Raw genomic sequence first — 11,143 nt, forward strand, 5'->3', positions numbered from 1 at the left:
AAAAAAAAAAAAAAAGAAAAGGAGCAGCAAGAAGAGAAGAAAAGACGAAGAAGAAGTAGAACAGAGAGAGACGCATACCTGGTTTCCGTCGGACCCCTGAAGTGTCTCGCCTCCCTTTCTTTTTCTCCTCACTTCGATTCCCAACCAGAAAATCCCATTGCCTCCTCTTTCACTTTTCCCTTCCGACAGCAGCCACCGCCTCCTCTTTCTGGTTCCGACAGAAACTTAACAAAAAAAAAAAAAGAGCAGAGAGAGAAAATAGAACCAGAAGGAAGCGAAAGAAGAAGAAGAGAAGAGGCAGCGAGAAGCAAGATCAAACCAAGAAAAAAAAAAAGAAAGAAAGCAGACATACCTGATTCCCAGTTTCTCGCCTCCCACTGCATGTTGACTTTCGTCATTGCGAAGTCCCCGCAGCTGATTGAAGTCACCACCGCTGATCACAACCCCCATGTAAGTCACGATCCATTGTTGGAGTTGAAGATCCCTGGGTTTCCGCCTCTACTTGCCGTAGCCAAAAAACAGAGCCCTGGATCTCTTTCTCCTTCCTCGCTGGCTTAAACTCCTCACTGCCCTTCAGTCGGCCAGCGGTAACCCTTTTCTTCCCCATATTTCTTTTTGTTTTTTTTCCCTTAATTCTTCTGATTTTCCAGAATTACCCCTCTTTTATCTATTAATTCCTTCTATCCCTCATATTTTTCTTATTTACATTTAGATCTCTGCCCACACTTGATATCCTTTGTGGTTTACTTGAATCTCAAGTAATTGCAATTCTGCCCTTCCCAAAAAAAAAAAAAAAAATTATTTACTATTCTACCATATATTCTTGAGTGCTATTTTGTTAATCATCACCATGGTAGCAAATAGTGAAGTTGTTCAACAGCTGAATTCTTATAAAGGAGAAACTGATACAAAATTTGATGCTCTCACTAACATGGTCACGTCCCTAAAAACAATGGTGGAATCCATGCAAGTTTCTATTGATCGTTTGGTGGCAGCAGATAAAGAAAAGAGTCCCATTCAATCTGGGGATTCTTCCAACACCACTCCACAGGATCCGCCAGTAACACTACCACCACCACCACCACCTCCACCACCCTATGGGACTGGTAGACATGATGATGGAGCAGAAAGAGCAGCAAAATTGGATGTCCTTGATTTTTATGGAGACAATAATCCAGAATTGTACCTTGACTGGATTCACAGCATAGATACATTCTTCAGATGGTACGGGTTGACTGAGGCTCGAAAGATCCTATTTGCAGAGGTCAAACTGAAAGGCACGGCTTGAGTCTGGTGGATCAAGCAACAACAACAGAACCGAACCCAAGGCATTGGTTTGGTCACTACTTGGGATGAAATGTATGAAGTCATAAATCGGCGATTCTTGCCTTCTAATTACAAGCAACGCATGCATCTCAGGTTTGCACAGTTGAAACAAGAGAATTTGACCGTTGAAGAGTATGTTGCTAGATTTTATTATTTGGCCACTCGTTTTGATTTTGAGTGGGATGAAGAAGTCTTAGTGACCCAATTTCGCAATGGTTTGCACCCTCAACTTAGTGCTGCCCTTGCATCTAGTCGACTACCTACCATGGAAGACGCCATACAAATAGCATATCAAGTTAAGGAAAGTCTGAAACGCCCATACAACCGGAGAAATTTTGCAGATACTTTCTCTCGAGGTACTAGTTCCGTTTGGCAACAGTCTCCTACCCAAGAGAGGTCATCTAACAAACCACAGGCTAGTGCTACATCTATGGCCTCTTCACGACCTAGTCGGCCATATTCTCCGCCTCGACATGTCTCTGAAATGTCATCTTCACGGCCTACTCGCCCATACTCACCCCCTTGGCGTGGTTCAGATAAACCTTCTGATTCTTCAAAATTTACAGTTCGGTGGTACTCATGCCATAGATTTGGACATATCAGTGCTCAATGTCCCAGCCGATTGGTTGCTTTTATTGATAAGGATTCTCCTATACCATATATTCCCGAAGAGCAACTTGGTTCTGACACAGTTAATTTAAGAGAAGAGCGTGCAACAGGTGAAATCAATGACACTCTCAGTGACGAAGACCAACATCCTTTTTATGTCATTCGTCATGTGTTGACCACTCAGAAGGCCACTGAAAATGAAGATTGGCGCCGCAGCAGTATTTTTCAAACTCGTGTGAAGTGCAATGATCAGTTGCTAACCTTGGTCATTGATGGAGGCAGTTGCACTAATGTTGTCTCTAAAGACGCTGTTCGTAAGCTGGGATTGAATACAGAACCACATCCTCTAATCCTTACAAAGTTGCTTGGGTAAACAACACTAATCTCAAAATCACAGATAAGTGCTTGGTCACATATTCTATTGGTGGATTTAAGGATACAGTCCAATGTGATGTTCTCCCTCTGAAGGTGTGCCATATCCTTCTTGGTCGACCTTGGTTGTTTGATAAGAAAGTACAGCATTGTGGCTATGCCAATACCTATGCCTTCAAGCATGCCAACAAGACTATGAAGTTTCATCCTGCCAAAGATCTCCCTGAAATTAAGCTCAAGAAGATGGTAGGATCGTTCCTCATTCAGCGTATTCCTTCAGACGGTCTCCTCGGTCCTTTCCCTAACTCGACGGAGTCGAGTTCTTTTCAGAGGAGGAGAGTTGATGCAGATATGGCTGCCCTTTCTTAGTTAGACCAGCATGATCGGCTTTGGAAGCCTAGAGCCAAGAAGAACCGGTCCAGCCCAGGGTTTTGGTCCAACAAGGGTTGAAAATAAAATTAGTAGTTTTCTTAGTATTTTATTTCATGCTTTTATTTTCCAGACTTGAACGTAGGAGTAGGATTTATTTCCTTGCTTTGGTTTCCTTTTTATAGTTGTTTCCTAGTTTAGGCTAGTTTCCATTTCAGTTAAGTTTCTAATTTCATGTTCCTATTTTTCTATATATTGGTTGTAATCGATTGAAGATAGAGAGAGTGAGTTTGATTATTGAATGAATGTGTTGAGTGTGATTCTCCTTTTTCCCCCTCTCTACTCTGATTTCCCCTCTCTTCCCTAAGGGTTCTCCATCAGTATTACATCTATTTCATATTTTAGACTTTTTATTTTTGGAACAATAACTTTGTCTGTTGTTCTCTATTGTTTATGAATTCAGATTCATACCAAGAAGAGGAATAGGCTAGAACATCAACATTTGAATGATCTAGTCTATGTTCAATACAATCGCCACCTAGAAGAAAGGTTTCAACAAAGGCGTCTCCTCAACAGAAATTATGATCCACTTGTGCTTGATGAACTGGATTGGAGTAGTGAGTGGATGATTGATGAGCAAGTGGATGATGTAGTCCATCCCAATGCTGATCTCACATGGGACGTTGCTGGTAGAGCAATGGGGGCAACAATGGAGGGGCCCAATCGACCCAAGAGAGCTCAATCATCAACCTCTAGAGAAAATTTATCCTACACACGCCGTGGTAGAGGGAGGGCTGTTGGGGAGTCATCAAAATCAGATGGGGAAGAAGATTTGGAAGAAGAGGATGATGTGAATGATGACTTGGATGTCATAGATAACTTTGGTGAAAATGCAAATGCTTCTAGTGGACAACAAAGGAATCTGCCATCTGCTGATTTGTTGGATGATTATGATGATTAAGTTATTTGTGTTTGACTGTTTGAGTGTTTGGATTTTATGTATTGTTTAAACTTTAAAATTTGAACTTACATGATTAGTTAAGTTTTTATTTTTTTTTTATTTTTTTTATTTTATTATTATTATTATTTTTTAAATGTTGAGTTCATTTGCTATCAAGCTTTATTGCTTCAGTAAGTCATTAATAGCTTAACAGGTTAGCCACTTATCTTATCATTTGATCTATTGATTCTATTCTTAGGTTTCCAAATATATATCTCTCATTCATATATAATATATTGACATATATACCTTTTACTTTGTTCAGGTTGCTCACTCACTTCCAATCATTGCTTTCAAGCTTCAGTCACAGGTTAGCCTTTTAATTTTTACTTTTGTGTGATGTAAATGTTGATTTTTTATGACTTGATGAGTGATGAATTGATGTATAACTGTATAAGTCAATAATTTATGTTGATTTTTGATGACATGATATGGCTATGTTGATTTGATGTTACTTAATGTTTGTTTTATATGTTCTAGGGTATATATTCTAGGCTTGTAGCATGCTAAATAACTTTAAAAAATAGGAAAAATAAAAAAGTAGCATATTAAATAATTTTAGAAAATAGAAAAAATAAAAAATGACACACGGACGATTTGACCGCCATGGCAACGCCAAAACGGGCGATTCATCGCCAAATCGATTAGCCACCCCTCCACCGCCTTGGATAGATTTGACGTCGTGACAATTATGCCTCTTTCCCCCTCTCTACTCTAATTTCCCCCTGATTTCCCCTTTCTTCCCTAAGGTTCTCCATCAACTTGGTATCAGAGGCGAAGATCCCCATTCCCCTTCTTCATTCCGTCTTCTTCTTCCCTTCCCCCTTTCTTTGTTTCGGTTCTACAGAAATTGAGAACAAAAAAAAAAGAAAAATCGATTCTCTCTTCTCTAAACAGGATCAACCCCTCTGTCTCACCATGTCCCCCTCCCCCCTTATTTCTCTCGACTTCCTTCCATCAAAACCCTTCTCTAGGGTTCCATCAGCACAAGAAAAAAAAAAATAAGATAAAAAAGGAAAAGAAAAGAGAGAGAGCAGCAGTAAAAGAAGAGAGAAAGAAAGACATACCTTATTTGATGCAACTTCACTGCCAATCGTGGAAGCTCCTTGGTCACCTCTCGGTTTTGCCTTGCACCTGGGTTCTTGGAATCGTCTTCCCTGGTTGGATAGAGCAGCTAGCAAAACCACCCTCCCTAGTTTCCATCTCCTTCGGCGGTAAACCCCATCCACGATTTCTCCTTTTTGTCCCCTTTCTTCTTTAGTTATCTTTTTATTTCCCAAAATACCCTTGCCCCCACCTTTTATTACTTATATACCTTCTTACCTTGTCTTTCCAAGTATACCCCTCTCCCCTATTATGTGAAATCCCATTCCTTTTGTGTTTTAAATTGAACTGCTACAAAAAAAAAAAAAAAAGAGCTACTTACCCATTCTACCATTGCTCTTTAAACCCCCTTTATTTACTATCTTGCCATCATGCTTGAGTATAATCTTACCTATCTCCACCATGGTAGCCAATAGTGAAGTTGTTCAACAACTAAACTTTTATAAAGGAGAAACTGATGAGAAAATTGATGCCCTCACTACCATTGTCACCTCTCTTAAGACAATGATGGAATTTATACAAATTTTTGTTATCGATTGGTGGCTACAGATAGGGGAAAGAGTCCCATCTAGTCTGGGGATTCTTCCAACACCACTCCACGGTATCCGTCACTACCACTGCCACCACCACCACTACATTATACACCACCACCACCACCTCCACCAACATATGGAACTGGTCGACATGATGATGGAGCGGAACAAGCAGCAAAATTGAATGTTCTTGATTTTTATAGAGATAATAATCCGGAATTGTACCTTGACTGGATTCACAGCTTAGAGACATTCTTTAGATGGTATGGGTTGACTGAGGCCCGAAAGATCCTATTTGCAGAGGCTAAATTGAAGGGCATGGCCTAAGTCTGGTGGGTCAAGCAACATAACAAAACCGAACCCGAGGCACTGGTTTAGTCACTACTTAGGCTGAAATGCATGAAGTCATGAACCGAAGATTCTTGCCTTCTGATTACAAACAACGCATGCATCTCAGGTTTGCACAGTTGAAACAAGAGAATTTAAATGTTGAAGAATATGTTGCGAGATTTTATTATTTGGCCACTCGTTCTGATTTTGAGTGAGATGAAGTATTAGTGGCACAATTTCGCAATGGTTTGCACCCTCAACTTAGTGCTACCCTTGCATCTAGTCGACTGCCTACCATGGAAGACGCCGTGCAAGTAGCGAATCAGGTTGAGGAAAGTTTGAAACGCCCATACAATCGGAGAAATTTTACAGATACTTTTCCTCGAGGTACTAGTTCCATCCAGCAATAGCCTCCTACCCAAGAAAGGTCATCTAGCAAACCATAGGCTAGTGCTATATGTATGGCCTCTTCACGACCTAGTCGGCAGTATTCTCCACCTCGACATGTTTCTGAAATATCATCTTCACGGCCTACTTGTCCATACTCACCCCCTCGGCATGGTTCAGGTAAACCTTTTGATGCAACAAAATTTACAGTTTGGTGCTACTCATGCAATAGATTTGGACATATCAGTGCTCAATGTCCCAGCCGCTTGGTTGCTTTTATTAATAAGGATTCTCCTATACCATATATTCCCGAAGAGCAACTTGGTTCTAACACAGTTGATTTAAGAGAAGAGCGTGCGCTAAGTGAAGTCAATGACACTCAGTGATGAAGACCAACATCCTTTTTATGTCATTCATCATGTGTTGACCACTCAAAAAGCCACTGACAATAAAGATTGGCGCCGCAGTAGTATTTTCCAGACTCGTGTGAAGTGCAATGACCAGTTGTTAACCTTGGTCATTGACGGAGGTAGTTGTACTAATGTTGTCTCTAAAGACGTTGTTCGTAAGCTGAGATTGAAAACAGAGCCATATCCAAATCCCTACAAGGTTGCTTGGGTGAACAACACTAATCTCAAAATCACAGATAAGTGTTTGGTCACATATTCTATTGGTGGATTTAAGGATACAGTCCAATGTGACGTCCTCCCTCTGAAGGTGTGCCATATCCCTTCTTGGTCGACCTTGGTTGTTTGACAAGAAAGTATAGCATTGTGGCTATGCCAATACCTATGCTTTCAAGCATGCCAACAAGACTATGAAGTTTCATCCTACCAAAGATCTCCCTGAAATTAAGCTCAAGAAGATGGTGGGATCGTTCCTCATTCAGCATATTCCTTTAGACGTTCTCCTCGGTCCTTTTCCTAACTCGACAGAGTCGAGTTCTTTTCAAAGGAGGAGAGTTGATGCAAATATAGCTGCCCTTACCTGGTTGGACCAGCATGATCGGCTTTGGAAGCCAAGAGCCAAGAAGAACCAATCCAGCCCAGGGTTTTAGTCCAACAAGGGTTGGAAATAAAATTAGTAGCTACTTAGTATTTTATTTCACGCCTTTTATTGAATGTAGGAGTTAGGATTTATTTCCTTGCATTGGTTTCCTTTTATGGTTGTTTCCTAGTTTAGGCTAGTTTCCATTTCAGTTAAGTTTCTAATTTCATGTTCCTATTTTCCTATATATAGGCTTTAATCGATGGAAGACTGAGAGTGATTTGAATTATTGAATGAAGATGTTGAGTTTGTGCAGCAGTGAAGTGTGTGATTCCCCTCTTTCCCCCTCTCTACTCTGATTTCCCCTTTCTTCCCTAAGGTTCTCCATCACCCTTTTGACAGAGTGGAACTGGATTGACATGACATTCTCTGGTTCTTCTATTTGTGATTCCATAGGAAAATTAGCCTTTGCCGCCACTGTTAACCACCTCTGGATGGAACGTAAAATTAGTAGATGGACTTCCAAATCTCGTTCTCCAGATAAGATTTGGAAAGATACTATTTTGATGTCAAGTCTGAAGCTTCATCCCTTTAGACCCACCCGGTCCCCACCACCCTAAGAAATTCCCACATCATTGTTTCATGGAACCTGCAGGTTGACTTCATCCCCTCCACTTAAAGGCTTCTTGGATTCCGGCGCCCCGGTTCTCCCATTACTTCCCCCCCCCCTTTTTTCTTGCCAGCCTTTGTTGGTGAATGTGCTCTATATTTATTATAGTTTGCTTTTGTTTTTGGCTTTCGGACTTCGGTTTTCTTTTGCTGGCTAAGGCCTCCCCCCCCCCCTTCCCTTGTATATTCTTCTTCTCTTGGTAATGAATTATTTATTCATCTAAAAAAGATATCAAGGATGCACGTTATTTGTTCAACTCAATGGATCATGTTGTGGAGGAGAGTGGAAGAAAATGTCGTCTAGGTAGTGACTGACAATGCTACAAATTTCAAAAAGGCTGGTTACTTGCATATGATGAAGAGGCCCGACATATATTGGACACCGTGTGCCGCCCATTGTATTAATTTTATGTTCAGAGACATTGATGAAATGCCTAAAGTGTAGAAGTTGGTTTCTGATGCAAAAAACAATCACCAACTTCATTTATAATCACAAAAGGGTGTTGGCATTGATGAGGAAGTACACGAAAAAGTGATTTAGTGAGGCCCGCAGCAACACGATTTGCCACAAAGTATGTTGCACTAGATAGTATCGAATCTCAAAAAGATGGGCTGCTTAAGGCATTCACCTCTGATGAGTGGTTAGCTAGTAGACATTCAAACACTGAAATTAGCAAAAATGTTCAAGATCTAATCACTTCAACAAAGTTTTGGGAAATAGTGAAACGACTTACTCAGATTATGCACCCATTCTTTGTTATTCTTAGACAAGTTGATGGAGATAAGGTGCAGACTACGAGCAATATAGTGTATATACGATGGGAATCATCAAGAAGAAGATATATGATGAGAACCCACGGTCAAGCAAAATGTTTTTGAAACTTATATAAGACTGATGGGAAAGGATATTGGTTCAAGACATTCATCAGGCAGGTAATCTCTATAGTAAATGAATTATCCTTCATTTTGAACAATTACTAGTTAACTATTTAATTATTACTTTATTAGTATAGTAACATCAATAACAAACCATGTGCAACATATTATTTGAATCCGGACCTCATTACGCTTGCATTATAGGATTATAGGGTATAGAATGATTTGATGAGATCCATAAATGAGGTTATAACCAAACTGGCACCAAATCTTGATGTGGCCAAAGATGCTGTGGAAGAGGTTAGTAAGTAATGCATTGTTGAATGTTTAATAAATTGAGTCATTGAGTGGCTTCATTGTGGGTGCTGGTATGAAGCTGATTCTTCAATATTCAAGTCCCTCATTCTTGACACCATCAATTTTGATGACCTAACACCCCCCCCCCAAAAAAAGGATTGAAGCATTTTATATTATGCTTAGTTCTCCTTTTATAAGAGGAGCAATAAGCAACACCCACTCCGTGTACTTTGTGAGGATCACCAAACCCCAAGAGGGTGGCCGAGTTAGCAAGGGACCTTCGTCTCAAGAAGCATGTGGTTCTGAGCTCGAGTCCTCTTACCTCCTTGGGGCCACTCACACGAGGGTGTTTAGTGCATTTCACTGCTTTCAGTGAAAGTTGAATAGTTCTCATCCAACCCCGATATGACCCCGTCCATGTGGTTGTGGGGTCAGTATGGACCTGTGGGATGGGAATAGTAAGGCCGAAGGCTTGGATACCCGTTGTTAGCAAAAAAAAAAAAAAAAAAAAGATCACCAACAATTAAACTGAAATTGCTAGAAAACACCATTAAAATGCCGGAAAATGTGAAACCTTAAACCTAAAACCATTAATCTCGAACTTTAAACTATGAAACCCCTAAATCATGAAAATTATGAAACTTGAACCTCAACCGATAAAACTGTGGCCAGTTTAACACCTACTCCGAAAATGTTAAACCTAACACCGGAATCCAACATAAATCCACTATGAAACCTTAACCTGAATCCACTAACTGAACCCACCATGAATCAGCAGAACTGCTCTCCGGTACTGCTGGAACTGCTCGCCAGAGTTGTGAAAAGAAAGAAGGTAGGATTTGCAGAGACGAGCAAGAAAGAAGAAAATTTGTCCATCATTATTGGGTATTGAGAAGGAATAAGAAAAGACGGGAAAATTACCTTTTGCTCCTAAACTAAAGTCCAACAAGTAGATGTAAAGGGTAAAAATGTGAAATGAACCATGCCTGGTTAGCATGGTTCACTGACCCCCGTGTCACTCAGTTTTTCTCTTTAAGAATGCCATCAACTACTAAGGAAAATGAAGTGCAAGTATAAAATGCACGTCCAAGTAGACATGCTAGTGTGGAAATAGAAACAAATAAAGAATAAAAAGAATGAAGTTTGTTATACTGTTCATTGGTATTAGGACTAGGAAAATGAAAATGACATCAATTTTTCACAGTAAAATTGATATTCTATTATGGTACCCTAATTTCAGTTATAAGCTATACAAAAGAGGGAAAAGAATATTGGTGGATTATTACTAAATGCAATTGTCTATAACAGCTGATCTCGAACTTACCTCACTCATACTGGGTCGTTGACCTGGTACTTTACTTTGAGTCATTAGATTGTGATTGTGCTCAGGTACAAACTTTGTGACAACCCATTTACCACCATCCCTCACAGCTACCCGTATCATTGCTTTACATCCTTCTCTTGTGATGGGCCTTGGTGGAAGAACTCTATCTTTTCTAAGTGTATGCTTTGCTGCACGAAAACCTTCTCGCGAGCAAACATAGTCCCGAGCTATAATTGTCCTGTTTTTCTGCGAATGTCGAATACGATTTGTGCGTACTGTGAAACCTATATGTTTTGCATATGAACTATAAAACTCCCTTGCATCATCTACTGAATTAAATGACATTTCAATGTACGGTTCTAAGGGTTTATCATTTGGTGTTAACTCTATAGACACTTCTTCCAGTGTCATCTCATTATTCCTATGTACTTGTGAATCACAAAAATCCAAAATCTCATCTTCTTTTGTTTCATGCTCATCCAAAGTTCGACCATTAGAACCCTTCTCACTCTCTATGAAGCCAAATCCTTCACCCAAGGTGCTTGCCATTAGGTTCCTAGCACAAAAAGTTATTAATCAATGAACAGACAAATCTCCCATTATTGAAATTATAATTTACATAGTTTAAGAAGTCAATGCTGCATACACCTTTCCTACAACTTATACATTATGTTGTCTCCAAAAATAAATTAATAAATAAAGACAATCTTTTTTTCTAGATCATCCTCAACGGGACTTTCAACTACAGTATCACTCAATGGTGCATTCAAGATCAATAGAAAGACAACCAATTTTGCTGGATCATCCTCACAAACAATTTTAATCCCTAAACTATCAAGTCTTAGATTCTCATATTTTTTACCTTTTTTTTTTTTTTCGGGGGGGAGGGGTGGGGAGGATTCTAATCTCTAAACTAGCAAGTCTTAGCTTCTCATATTTTTAACTCTTTTTTTTTTTTTT

General features: G+C 39.7%; 1 protein-coding gene across 1 annotated transcript in view; it reads right to left on the reverse strand.

Annotated features, from left to right (window-relative positions):
- Positions 1 to 7,883: 7,883 nt before the first annotated feature.
- LOC122065231 (protein FAR1-RELATED SEQUENCE 5-like) overlaps positions 7,884 to 11,143 on the reverse strand; it is a 36,457-nt gene continuing 33,197 nt past the window's right edge. Inside the window, exon 2 of the mRNA XM_042629040.1 lies at positions 7,884 to 10,739. Within this exon, the coding sequence (XP_042484974.1) occupies positions 10,145 to 10,739 (595 nt within the window). The 3' untranslated portion in view covers positions 7,884 to 10,144. The remainder of the gene's footprint in view (positions 10,740 to 11,143) is intronic.

This window comes from Macadamia integrifolia, unplaced genomic scaffold (genome assembly GCF_013358625.1).
Source record: "Macadamia integrifolia cultivar HAES 741 unplaced genomic scaffold, SCU_Mint_v3 scaffold1936, whole genome shotgun sequence".
In the NCBI taxonomy this organism is placed as follows: Eukaryota; Viridiplantae; Streptophyta; class Magnoliopsida; order Proteales; family Proteaceae; genus Macadamia; species Macadamia integrifolia.